Below are 13,151 nucleotides of genomic sequence, written 5' to 3' on the forward strand. Positions count from 1 at the left end.
CTTTGAAACTGTTGGACTAGATAAAGAGACTTTGAGGATGTTAAACCAGGACATTCAAAAACTCGCTGTCATATCAGATCGTTCACACAGTTCAACCTAATTTTTTTGTTTTGTTTTCTCCTTCTGAATCTTTTTTCTTCGAAAATGCTTTGCCCAATCTTTCAATACTAATTCTGAACCAAAAGAAACAAACTGATTCAAGCACTAGCATTTAATAGAAAGAGAATTGCATTTATTTCGCGGTGCGATTGACACGGACCTTGAGATTTGAATGTACCAATTAGTATCTTAGATATTTCTAAATTCTCATACTAGAAGACAGTTATGAAAATCACTCACAGAGGGATCGCGAAGGAACTTGCGCATAATGCCGTATCCAGCGGCGCCGAGAGCGACCAAGACGGCGATAACTGTGTTTTTTGAATTTGTTAGACTTCAATTCAAACGGTTCTACTCTACTGATAGCTGATCGAATAATATTTCAAAAGAATTAACACATACGGAGAGGGTACAATTCAGCGGGAACATCCTTGACCTTGGCGAGCTTCGAGGTTGGCTGAGCGGTGGATTTTCCGTGAGCCTGTTTGCATAGTAATAAATGCCGTTAGCCCGACCGATTAACAGATTTCTAGCAAAACCCACAAAAGACGCAACAAATAAATTTTTATTGTGTCACAAGGTATTCCAAAATGTGGTACAAAAGAAAACACATACAGCACGGAGAACCATAGTAGTTCGCATGTTGTTGACCATTGTCGCACGCATGTTATTGGCGTAGGCGGCGCGGAAGGTAGCGGTCGACGATGGACGCATAGCAGCAAGAGCGGAGGCACGCATTTTTTTCGGGGTGGTATAAAGTTAAGGCTCTGAAAGCAATATTACAAAGAGGAATAGAGAGGTGATGGATTGAAAGGTTACAAAGTGGTGAGCCTGATGAACAACTCGGGAACTCGCCTGGCAGCGATTGGCTGATGCGCGGACTGAAAAGTACGCTGCGTCACAGTATATTTCACAACATTATGAACAAATCGTGAATCTGAGATCTTCAAACGTTTATGCTTCATCGTTGGCTTCCTGAATTGGCACCGATCCGCATTACTGTTGTTGGAATATGAATACTGTACATTAATGTAATATAAACGGCCATGGCTGCTGGAAAATGCTGATACCAATACCAAGAGCTTTCATCTACCATCAATACTTAAGCTCAGCTAGTACTCTCTAAACTATGAATCTCTCATGACCCGGCCTCTTATATGAGCAGTAACAACCTCGTCAGTATCTTTATGCCATACCAAATGCTTTGGACATATATCATATCTCAATGTGACTTGCAGCGTTAATCCCGAGCAGCGCAGCTTCTGCATTCGATTCATACACGCCTGATGCTCAAATCTGTTGTGGTTGTTAGAATCTGTACGCATCTCGCTGCATTTAAGTGGGACTAAAAAATGCTCACGTTGTACGGAATCCGCATGGCCACTCAAAGGAGTGACGAAAGCACATAGACTCTTCTCTTATAGTTTAGTATTGCAAATATGGGCAAACTGGATGTGCGCGATAGATATTTGATTACCAAGATACTCAAACGGAGGACAGACAGCTGTGTGCTGAATGAAACCATCTGATCTCAAGAGTTTGGAATATTAGTGGTGGCAGGGAAATGTCTGCTATATAGGCCCCAGATGGGTTTTATAAACAACTTATAAAGGTGGCTGGCTACCGATTTTGGTAGACAAGTCTGAGCGCACACTGTTAGTGCATACAGTTAACGCATAGTCAAAGGTGTATCCCGGGACTTGGGTCAAGCGAAAATTGGATGCTGGTGTCTCAAAGACCGAGCTGTTGATTCATGGAAGCTGCTATAAAGCGCGGGACAGGTATATTCATATCTTGTTTTGTAGCTTGTATTTTTTGTTGCGTTTTCTTTTGAAAGCATGTAGGCAATGGTTTTTTAGAGGTAGTAGAACATTATATATGACCTACTTTTTTTTGCTACATAGTTACGGCTCTGGCGACTTCTTCAGTATCGACGGTGGGTCTTATGTTCTAACATATGTTGAAGCAAAATCCGGGCTTTTTTTGAAAGAGTATTAAAGATTCTCATTTGATGCATACACATTGAAAGATTAGTGAAATGGCTGGCTGTTTCTATCTCAGGCATTATTTTTGTGGCTGAATTTCTTTGCAAAATGTGTGAAATGTGGTTCCTGGGCACGGACATTAATTTCACTCTTTCGTTACTTCTGCTTCTTTTGTAAAATTTGATTTATACTTAAGAATATTAACGATCCAGTTTTTTTATGTGCCTTGATTTGTATTTTTGCCTTTGTTCTATTAGCTATACGTGAGGTATCAGCTTAATTCGCAGCAGCTTCTTGCCTTGAGAGACCTGGCCAGATATTGCATGAAGATGTATTGATTTTATTTCAACCCCTCCCTCAGACAATCAAGATATAATAACTGAATTGCTTTTAATGGAAAAATAGGCATTGTAAGTTAACAAAGGTTAATAACTTTAAATGATGCGTTGGGAGTTTTTTTTCCTTTCATGCTCATCGCGCGTACTTATAAACAACAAAAGAACCTCAATCCGATTTGAACTTTGAGATCAAATTATAAGACGAGAAAGTGAGCGGATAGAAGCGTGAGATGCTATGATAACTCGAGGTCCAATTGGTTTACCGTCAAATTTGATTGGCGGTCGATTGGTGTCAGCAGGTGGTGGTAGGATGACTCTTGTCCATAGATGTCTTCGACGCTCTGTTTACGCGGTTGGAACACAGAGTGCGAGATTGGCTACGACACGCTCATATAGAAATGCTGTACATAGTACCAGAGTCAGTGGCCTGAATTTTGGTCAGGGAGTTGCGCTGCCATACCGAAACTTCTCGTCAACGAAGATTACGGCCATCGCCTATACCCGCTATCATTCACAGGAAAAGGCGACTCAGTCAAGAGAACTAGGAAATGCTAGCGATATAAGGTCTAGCAATGGAGAAGATTTACGGAAGATACAGTCGCCTGAGGAGTTTAAGGATTCCATCCCACAGTTGAAAAACTTGAAAGCAAGTGACATACAACGATTATTTGCACTTGCTCGTCGAGAGATTTGGCGTCTGGGAGGTATAATTTTTGCAGATCGAAATTTCCCATCAAGTTGGTACATACTGACTCTTTGAATATAGGAGCATTCTTGTGTTTGTCGATTGCTTCTGGTGTTGCGCTGTGCATTCCTTATTCGATCGGACAAATTCTGGATATGATTCGTCAAGAAGATAAGAATGATTTAACAAACGATAAACCTCAGGTCCTTGGTCTTTCTTTGTTTAAATTCAACCTTGCATTAGGTAATTTACCTCCTCTATTGTAAACGCAGCATCTCAACTTTCTGACACATCGATGCAGGCTCACTCCTAGTAATTGGCGCCTCAGCTAATTACGGTCGCGTGTACCTTTTACGTATAATTGGAGAAGGCGTGGTCGCCCGTCTTCGTTCGCGACTTTACAGACATACAATAATGCAGGACGCCGGATTCTTTGACGCAAATCGCGTAGGCGACCTTCTCTCGCGCTTCTCAAGCGACGCAAATATTGTTGCCAAATCACTTTCGCAAAATCTGGCTGACGCGCTTAGAGCTGTCATCCTTGGTACTGCGGGATTGGCAATGATGGCATGGGTGAGCCTTGAGTTAACGGGGATTATCATGGCCGTCGTGCCGCCGATTGCGGTTGGTGCTTTTTTCTACGGCCGTAGAATCAAGGATATTACCACTGAGTCGCAAAAGACTTTGGGCAAATCAACAAGAGTTGCCGAGGAGACTCTCAATAATATCAAGACAGTACAATCATTTTCTGGGAATATAGTGGAAGCAAGAAAGTACAATAACGAGATTCGAAATATTTACTCGATTGGTCAACAAGAAGCCAGGCTATCTGCCGCCTACTTTAGCGCTGTAAGTTTTCTTATATATTTGACTGTAACTGTCACAGACTAACTTGGTTTTCTGACAGACAAATCTAGCCGGAAATCTTGCAGTGTTGACAGTTCTGTCGGTTGGTACGCACTTGGTAATGAGAGGCGAAATTTCGATTGGCGGTTTGTCTTCATTCATGATGTATTCTGCATACACAGGCAACGCAATGATTGGTCTTTCGTCTTTCTACAGCAAGATGATGAAAGGTCTCGGTGCTGCAAATCGAGTGTTTGAGCTAGAGGATAGCAAGAAATTAATCCATCCTACGATTGGTAGCCCAGTAGGAGACAATGCCAAGGGTATAATTGAGTTCAAGAATGTGCACTTCTCGTTTCCTACACGGCCGTCGTCTACAATCTTCGACGGGCTGTCGTTCAGTATTGAGCCAGGTTCGAATGTCTGTATCGTGGGACCTTCAGGTGGCGGCAAGACGACGATCAGTCAACTTTTGCTGCGATTCTATGACCCTACAGAAGGCGCCGTAACCCTGAATGGAAGAGACATTCGAGATTTCAATTTACAGTCGCTACGCAGAGCAATTGGATTAGTTGGACAAGAACCGATTTTATTTTCAGGCTCTATTGCAGACAACATCGCCTACGGACTCTCTGGAGTCTCGCGCGGCGAAATTGAAACTGCCGCCCGTCGCGCGAATTGTCAGTTTGTAGATGAATTTGCAGACGGATTAGATACGCAGGTTGGACCTCGCGGTGCGCAGCTGAGTGGAGGTCAGAAGCAGAGAATAGCGATTGCGCGGGCGTTGGTGCGACAGCCTCCGATATTAGTGTTGGACGAAGCTACGTCGTCGCTTGATGCAGAGTCCGAGCATGCGGTCACTGACGCGCTTAGGGATGTCATGGATAGTGGCGAATGCACTACGATTTCGATTTCTCACCGTTTGTCTGCAATCAAGCGGAGCGATGTGGTCATTGTCCTCGATCATCATGGGAAAGTTGTCGAGAGGGGAACGTTTAAGCAGTTGGTGGTTGACGAGGATAGTTACTTTATGAAGGTCTTGGTATGAGCTTTCTCATTTGCAGACGGGTTGTTTCGGGTGGTAGGAGAGTGTATATAAATATGAAGCTGACTTTGCATCGCCGGTGGCTTGTCTGGAGGTTGCCGCTTTTTTTGTACATATGCAAATTCCAAACGTATACCATACATTCATTTATAACAATTATCATAATAGCTGAACTCATTGGACCAAAATTTGCCCTCAGAGGTCTCGGCGTAAGCTGAGCGGGACTAGATCCGCTTTCGGCTAGGACACGCGCGTTGGGAGTTTCAGTTACGCCTTATCCCAGCCGCCACGCGCGATGATGCCGATGAGCCTCGTCCCTTTAGACTATCTGATTATATTCCGAACACGGTCCCGGCGTTTTTCATTTATCAGTAGTATTCAGCAATTCTCCTAATTCACGGTTTCTTGCCTATTTATTAGCCGTTTTTGACTTCAAGTGTTGAAGTCTTGAATATATCGAGGTTGCGACCAGGTTCTATCACCGCTTTCCCTACATCTGGCCGCCGCGATATCATACTTGCTTCTGGACATCAGATACACCTCACCGTAATGGCATTCTACAATCCTGCGCAGCACCCACTCCTGCGCGCTCAGCAGCAGCCCGCTCACTCATCTTCCAACACAGTCCAGAACAGAGGGCGCCATGCGTCATCCGTATCGGCGTTGTCGTTGGGGTCTATTTCGTCCGGTTCCGCGGCGGTAGCCACTGCTATGGACAACGACGAATGGGTACTGTTTTCAGCTGGCGAGAGTTCTTCGTTCCTCGATGGAATAACAGACGAGGACGAGCAGGAGGATGGAGAAGAAGGGGAAGAAGTAGATGATGATCAGCATGATCCTGAGAATATTGCAAATACAGTGAGTTAATCCTTCGTCTTTTTGTGCACCCACCGAGATATGAGCATTTTATCTTACAATATGTCCAATTTAGAATACTCCTGATGATTGCCAGAAAGGGATTCCGATCGCGAAAGCCAATTTTGCATTCCCACAACACGACGGCAACGGATCTTTTAATGACCCTACTATCGCCATCGCTGAGGTATTAACGTCGGACACGCCGACTGCCACATCGCATGCTCAGCTCTCGCAGTCGGCGTCATCCTTTTCGTCGGATGAAATTACTGCTCGTATAAATGCGTGGAGATTAGATCAATCTGAGCAATTATTCCGCGAATTGAGAAGATTGCAAACACGCTCTTCGAGTCGTCGATCTAGTAGTATATCAAGCTGGGGGATCCCTACCGAAGAAGTGGAAAAAGAAGATGATGAGTACGACAACTATAGTGAGACAGACGGTAGCCGCGCCAGGACTCCCATGCCTAGTCTTGCATCTCAACCAAATCGTCTGACCGAGCGGTCATTGCTCGTGCACAATAGCAGCCTAACTGACTCAATGTCTACAGGCGAGGCCTTCAGTATTATAAACCCGGAAAGTACACCCCCATACAGCTTTCTGGAATCTATTCGTCGTATACAGCAACCATCACGGGTTGAGCATCAACCGATGCACTCTGATACCGATCAGAAACGTTCTTCCAACGGGACCGCAAACCAAGGCTTCTGGCATCGCTTCACGCGTCGAGTAATTCACGACATAATGGGTTTCGACGACGAAGTCCTCGACGTACTCTTTGGTGAACGTTTTATTGATTCAGATTCTGTACCCGAAACTCTCTCGCCTATGGCAAACACAGCTGCCGCGGCTACATTCAGTCTTCAGAGCGAGAAATCAAGCTCATTACTGAGTTCTACTAATAGTAAAAAATATTGGGAAGATCGGTTGATTGCGCGCATAGGTCGTGAGCTCACTGTTCGCTACTGCAGGGACTACGGCAGTCTTGAGATTTGTAATGGGTTATTCATTTAATCCTTTATTCTTCTCCGTTGCTGCTGGCAAACAAAGAATATTGGCGCAATCTGGTTCGGTTGTCTCTTCTGTATGGTGATATAATTTTCTTGTATATTGCCTGATATGGCGTTAAATGTGTATGTGGATACGGAGTACTACATTGACTGAATTTATTTATATTAATCTCTTGCCTACGCGAAATCCTTTATGTAAATCTTGCCGTCTAAATTTGAGATGTATGGCTACCAACTACTGATGCGAACAGACTTCGACGATTCATCGATCGCAAATGTCAAGAGTCTAGGGTTTTACAATAAATATCAATCATAATCGCACGATACTTTTCATATTATATACTAATACTCTTTGGTTCCCATACATGCTTTCATATAAAAACACAAAAAATAAATCCATTTTATAAAAGATTTGATTTAAACTTCTTTTTTTGTTGTTGTTGTACATAGACACAAAAGCTACCACAAATAGATAGCTATTCGCTATAACCTTGCATCGACCCTTACGTACACAAACCCCACCGACTCAGATATACGCACGCAAAATAATAAAAAACCCAAACAATACATGCAGAATAATTTAAACTTTGAAACCGCGCGAACGACGACGACCACGGGCCTGCTCGAACTTGCGTCCAGTTGACAGAACCTTGGGGACCTTGTGCTTGTGGGGACCAAAGCCAAAGCTCTTGACCTCCTTCCGGGATTTCTTGGGACCACGGAGAAGGAGAGTGTTCTTTCCAGTGGGAGATCGGAGAGCAAGCTGGTCGAGGGTGATAATTTCACCTCCGGCCTTGACGATTCTCTCACGAGCACTCGCGGTGACGCGGAGAGCGGCAACGGTGACCTTGGGGAAGTCAGAAAGAATACGAACATCATCGGTAACGGTGCCGACAACGACAATAATCTTCTCAGCGTTACCCTCGGCTTTGACAGCCTTCTGGATACGAGTGACAGACACAGGAGGTCTGTTAGTCTTGCTCAAAAACAATCTGCGGAGGATGATCGAATTGAACTTGGCGTCAGTTCGGCCTATAGCGTTCGAGTTAGCAACAGAAAACTAGCATATATTCTAACTACAACGACGGCTGCAGTGATCTTTGAGTTCGGGCTGAGTGCTGTAATAATATTCTGAGCTTGCTTATAGAATTATTCGTGCCTCACTGGCTCAATCTAATTCTAAGACTCTTCTCAACTGAACAATCTTTGCAGCAATTTTCTTTAAGAATAATCTTCGAGTGCCTTCACAAGACTTCCAATCCCAAATCTACCTGCAGTCGCCATCGCAAACACCTGAACACAACTTACGAGCCAAGAATCGGTAAAGCTTGACCAACAACTTCAAGTAGGCGTTGTCAGACTTGGGAGCAGCGCGATGGCTGCTCTTAACGTGCTGCTTCTTCAACAAATCGATACCCATTGCTGAATTATTCCTGAAGAAAAAAGCGGGTGTTGCTGAAAAAATTCGGGGAAATAGGAAACTAGAGTCAGGGCGGCAACTTTCGATATTGCTCTAACCGCTGTCTGCGCTCTGCTTTGGCTTGCGTTGTTGGTCGCGGTCTCTGCCGGCTCAGGCTGGGACTGGAAAGCAGTCACGACAGCAAATAACCCTACATAACTGTAGGGTCTATTTTATCATCACGTGACTGAAAGTGTATACGAGTCACTGTTTCTTATTACTTGGGGATGTTAAAAAAATAATTTGTGTTATAGTATTATTCCTCATGCATTAAAAATATAAATACTGCTAATCTGCCTTGCTTCCAATCGATTCCATTTTGTTCCGATCCTCGATGTCTCGTCGGCTGTCTGAGCAGTAGCCGCGATCTAGCGCATTTGAACAAATCTGACAACCCGGATCCACCAAATCCAATTGCAAATATAATGATAAAACAATCTACAAAAGTATATAATATACTACACCAAAAAATTGAAAAAGTTTACGCGGCTGATGTAGATTATGTAGAGGCGTCTAAAGACTGAAATCGGCGATCAGGCCAACCGGAGTATCTACTGTGCGGCTCAGCACCTTCAATACACCTGACTGACGATAAGATAACAAATGAATGCCATTTACTAATTCAAACAAAATGCAATATACACTAGTGCTCACATCCGGTGCACCTAAAACGAACACGAATAAAAAGAAACTACCTCACTATCGACAAATGACACAAACCAAAAAAGCATTTGCCTTTTATACAAACCGAGCCAAATCGATGACAGACTTTAAATATAGAACCCTGAAATACCCAAATAGCATTATTTTAAGAAAAGAGATGAGATAAAGGAAAATCCGATGAAAGAAGATCAACTATTAAATAATTATAAATGCAAAGATTATTCGAATATAATGGTTAAGGAAATATCAGTGGCAGGGTTATCTTTGTAAAAAGTCCTTTACTAGTTCGTAGCTGAGCCAGCTACTTGCCATCGACGGAGCAACTTTCTATGTGATTGATTAATACAATTATCTCAACAGTCCAGCATAACAGACAGTACGTACGAGTAAGTTAGCCGAGAGACCCTTATATAATCCAAAAGCTCTAGAGTTAAAAGTTCAGTCAGCACGTGCCTGGCAAAGTGACGCCATATGAAATAACTACCCACCCCTCCTTCTTTGTGATGGAAATGATTGCGTCCAAAACCGAAGTATACTGAAAACCAAGGTCTTTCATCGTATTTACTTGAAATCGCCGTCGGAGAACATCAAACGGGTAAGCTAAAACAGTAATTAGCACATCTAGAAGAAAACAGAAACCCAACATTATTTCACCGGACAAACATACTGAGAGTCTGCGCGACGGCGCCACTAATTGCACCGCATAATAATTTTCCGGCAGCACCAATATTTCCATAATCATCAGCAACATATTCTCGCATACTTTCGTAGACGGCAAAGTTGAGACCGACATATGGTGCAACACCGATAATGGTGGGAATCATGCCGCGATAGAGGGCAAGAAAACCGCCCTCTGTGCGATAAAGATGCTTTGTTGTGCTCCACATGCCTGGAGCTTCAGAGCGATTAATGTGTAGTTTGCCTATTGATGCCGTTTGGATCGAGAGACGGGTGCGAACAATGTCGAGCGGGTAGGTCGCGACTACGGAGGTAATGCCTGCGAGAGCGCCGGCGCAGAGACGACGCGGAGTGTCTAATTCAGTTCTGCCTTCTTCCATTATGTACTAAAAACAATATGTTAATCCATGTCTATTTGGCAAAAATAAAAAAATAAAAAGAGGGGAGGGCGGGGGAGGGGGAGGGGAGGAAGATAACACGCACATCTTTGTAAATTGTGTAGCTGCTGTATTGAACGGCACTGTATGGTACGATGCGAACGCAATTGATACCGTTTCCACGCATGTAGCCTCTCCAGCCCTCTTCTTTCCACATCTTCGACAAGGTACCCCAAACGCCCTGGTAATTCGCCGAGCCGGGACCCTGAACCTGCATGATAATCTTCATGCGCTCGAACGGAGAGACTACAGTGCGCGAGACGGCGCCCGCAACACCGCCAGCGACGAATGCAGCCACAGTCGGTCGAGCAAAGTAGGCTCTGATGGACGCGGAAGTATAGGTGGGCTGTGAAAATGCATTGCTGGAGGGCTCAGGCTGCGCGGGAGCGGGAGTCTTCGTGGTGGAGGAGGAAAGGCTCATGGTCGCGCGAGCGGAACGAGATGGCAGCCGCAGAGCGACGCGGCGGGGTTAGGAGGGGAGGTAGACGAACGGGTGACTAGGAGGAGGTATCCACAGGCCGGATAAAAGGAGGAACAAGTCTGCGAGTGCGAATGCAGACGGAGCCGAGAGGGAGAAAAGGAGGGCGGTGAGATAAAAACTGGGGAAGGGAGAGCGAGAACAGTGGCGCGTCGGCGACGAAACCAGAGCACGCGCTTCCCTTTTCGTGCACTGCACAGTCGCGCAAGCAGCCGTGAGAGAGAACACTACGACAGCGCTGTTGTCTGTTGCTGCACATATCCTTGAAGAAGAGGCAGAGGAGGCAGATAAGAATTATAATGCTACTATTGTCTACGCTTATGGCATTCGACCAGGACAGAGTGCGCCTGCTCGGGGTGGTTGTCTCTTGCCCGGCGTCGGGAAGCAGGCCCCGCCTGTCTGTGGCTCTATCTGAGCGATGCTGGCCCATATTTCGACACTGCGCTCACGCGTAGGATAATAAATAGACAGCTCTGTCACGACACAGATCTCAAAACAAGCAAGCTTTGAGCCAGCAAGCAAGTGGCCAAACCATTATGTTGTCAAGAGACCGAGCAGCCCGGGGGTCGCGCTTTCGTAAAGGAATCGCAACTGCTTCTCACGTGCTAGGCTGGACAGCCAGTTGCGGCTGCCAGGGTATTTTACTAGGTGTGAGCAAATAAGGGTGTGGTACTGATATATTGTGCTGCTAGTAGGTCAAGTAGAGCTTACATATCCAGGATGTGAGTCAATGGCTATTGCATCACAATATGATCAATTGAAAAGTACTCAATGCTGAAGCAAGACTAAGCACAAGAGCATGCCGCTTAAGAAGAACAGCGATAGGCAGTATCAGTCCCATTGCAGGCAGCGATATCTTAATTTGGTACTCAAGGCTGATAACCAGAATATAAGTGCAAGTAAGGTGTATAGGCAGGCCGCTGGGCCGATGATGAAAATAAACAAATGAGTCTAAGACAAGATGAGACCGAAATAGGGTGAAGGTGGGTACAAGAGGGCATAGATTATTATACAAGGTCAGCGATGGCTGTCTGTGAACAGTGTACAATGGCCCTTGGAGATGGCTAGAGACTCTTTGCTCTTTCATTGCCATTACATTTTGTGCTGCCAGCATTATTCACATGATCTATAACTGTCAATCTTCTGATATTCTACATCTGTCTTGGTCCCTGCGCTAACTTTGCGGGATTGAATTGTGCAGTGCTTGGGCTAAATAGCTTCAATCGGGCATGACCGCTCCAGCTCCTTCCCCACCTATGAACACGACCGATCATCTTACATACGAATCAGAATATCTCTCAGAGAGACTCTCTATTGTCGTCTCACTGCTCTCTAGTGATATTGGTCTTTCTGTACTAACTCGATGCTATCAAAACCCAAGTGAGATATTATGTGTGCCTATCATCAATTGAGTCTTCCTTTTATCTACATGTGCTTCTTTCAGTTTCTAAAGTTGTTACACCTTAAGGAAGCCACGGAAGTGCGTATAGCCATCCTAGAAGAATGGGGCTCGATGCCCACCTGCTCTTACTATCAGCAATTAATCTACTTTCACTATTAATCATCATTTGGTTTTCACTGTTAATTAATTTGCCTCTTCTCACACTCTCCTACAATCTATTTGCTTTCGGCCCCAATTATTACTAATTGTCAATTATTACTAATTGTTAGCGCTGATAGCTCACCATGGTATTAGCATCATCAGCCGCCCTATCCATTCAGGAGTCCGACAAATGGACTTTTAAACGCGAGATCTCTGACAGCCTATGGTCACGCGTACTCAATCTAATGAAGCCGGAGTCTGTTGACGATGATCGTCGAGAAACCTATGTGCCGTATCCAGTGCATCCTGAGACCGATGCTGCTCAAGAACTAAGACACCGCGATGAGCTGAGATGGAGATTGAATATGCATATTGGAGATGTGATCGTAATTGAGCCCGCCAAGGACAAGAAATCAGGGTTTTGGCTCGTTTTGTCTATACGATTTAGAGAACAAATATCTGCCCTACGACTATCCGACCACATCTTTTCAACGAGTTCATGCGAATAGTGTTGGCTTGCAGTGCAAGCTTGAATCATATAACCAATTTCCCTCATTAGAATCCCCGCAAAACGAGCCACTACGAATTTTGTTTTCAATCCCTAACCACTAGCATCAGGTACATAGCAGCCAACTCTGGTACCCAAAATTCTCAGCAAATTATCAACACTAACTGCTTACTACTCGCGATAGACGCTGAACTCTCGCTGCTCGCTATTCAATGACAAGACAGGAGTGATTGTTGACAGCATGACCTTTCTTGAAGGAACATCGGTGAAATTGAAGACCGAGCATAAGAGGTCCCCGTCAGCCAAGACGAGACAGGTTTGCTCATGAGCTGCCAAGCCGCTATGGCAGCCTGCTCCGTCTACGCCTCGACTACATAGTCCGCACATGAACCAGTCCGAAGGCAGATAGAGTACAGAGTTCAGCGTCGTTAGGACTGAGTCGCTGCGCGGATTATCGTTGCCGCGCTCTTTAGCTCAAAACCCTATTATTTTCAACTCTGCCTCCCAAATGGGATCCCCTA

At 44.8% G+C, this 13,151-nt stretch overlaps 5 protein-coding genes across 5 annotated transcripts; 2 read left to right on the forward strand and 3 right to left on the reverse strand.

Annotated features, from left to right (window-relative positions):
• Positions 1–306: 306 nt before the first annotated feature.
• V2V93DRAFT_381555 (uncharacterized protein) lies at positions 307–837 on the reverse strand (the record flags this gene model as incomplete). Its single annotated transcript, XM_066912109.1, has 3 exons — positions 307–410; positions 502–580; positions 715–837. 3 exons carry the CDS (start codon positions 835–837, stop codon positions 307–309), a joined length of 306 nt encoding a protein of 101 aa, XP_066764386.1.
• A 1,895-nt stretch (positions 838–2,732) lies between these two features.
• Positions 2,733–5,001, forward strand: V2V93DRAFT_326853 (P-loop containing nucleoside triphosphate hydrolase protein; the record flags this gene model as incomplete). The annotated part of the gene is made up of 4 exons (XM_066907540.1): positions 2,733–3,126; positions 3,189–3,350; positions 3,409–3,956; positions 4,015–5,001. The coding sequence occupies 4 exons, from the start codon at positions 2,733–2,735 to the stop codon at positions 4,999–5,001; spliced, it is 2,091 nt and encodes a 696-aa protein (XP_066764387.1).
• Positions 5,002–5,315: 314 nt separating this feature from the next.
• Positions 5,316–7,186, forward strand: V2V93DRAFT_373029 (uncharacterized protein). Its single transcript, XM_066910873.1, has 2 exons — positions 5,316–5,856; positions 5,930–7,186. The coding sequence occupies exons 1-2, from the start codon at positions 5,548–5,550 to the stop codon at positions 6,866–6,868; spliced, it is 1,248 nt and encodes a 415-aa protein (XP_066764388.1). The 5' UTR covers positions 5,316–5,547; the 3' UTR covers positions 6,869–7,186.
• Positions 7,018–8,376, reverse strand: V2V93DRAFT_373031 (60S ribosomal protein eL18). Its single transcript, XM_066910874.1, has 2 exons — positions 8,173–8,376; positions 7,018–7,896 (listed from the first exon to the last, which is right to left on the reverse strand). Exons 1-2 carry the CDS (start codon positions 8,282–8,284, stop codon positions 7,445–7,447), a joined length of 564 nt encoding a protein of 187 aa, XP_066764389.1. The 5' UTR covers positions 8,285–8,376; the 3' UTR covers positions 7,018–7,444.
• Positions 8,377–8,915: 539 nt separating this feature from the next.
• On the reverse strand, positions 8,916–10,869 carry V2V93DRAFT_373032 (mitochondrial carrier domain-containing protein). The gene is made up of 5 exons (XM_066910875.1): positions 10,148–10,869; positions 9,654–10,050; positions 9,475–9,586; positions 9,371–9,410; positions 8,916–9,313 (listed from the first exon to the last, which is right to left on the reverse strand). Exons 1-5 carry the CDS (start codon positions 10,520–10,522, stop codon positions 9,245–9,247), a joined length of 993 nt encoding a protein of 330 aa, XP_066764390.1. The 5' UTR covers positions 10,523–10,869; the 3' UTR covers positions 8,916–9,244.
• Positions 10,870–13,151: the final 2,282 nt, after the last annotated feature.

This window comes from Kockiozyma suomiensis (assembly GCF_038497685.1).
Source record: "Kockiozyma suomiensis strain NRRL Y-17356 unplaced genomic scaffold V2V93scaffold_11, whole genome shotgun sequence".
In the NCBI taxonomy this organism is placed as follows: domain Eukaryota; kingdom Fungi; phylum Ascomycota; class Lipomycetes; order Lipomycetales; family Lipomycetaceae; genus Kockiozyma; species Kockiozyma suomiensis.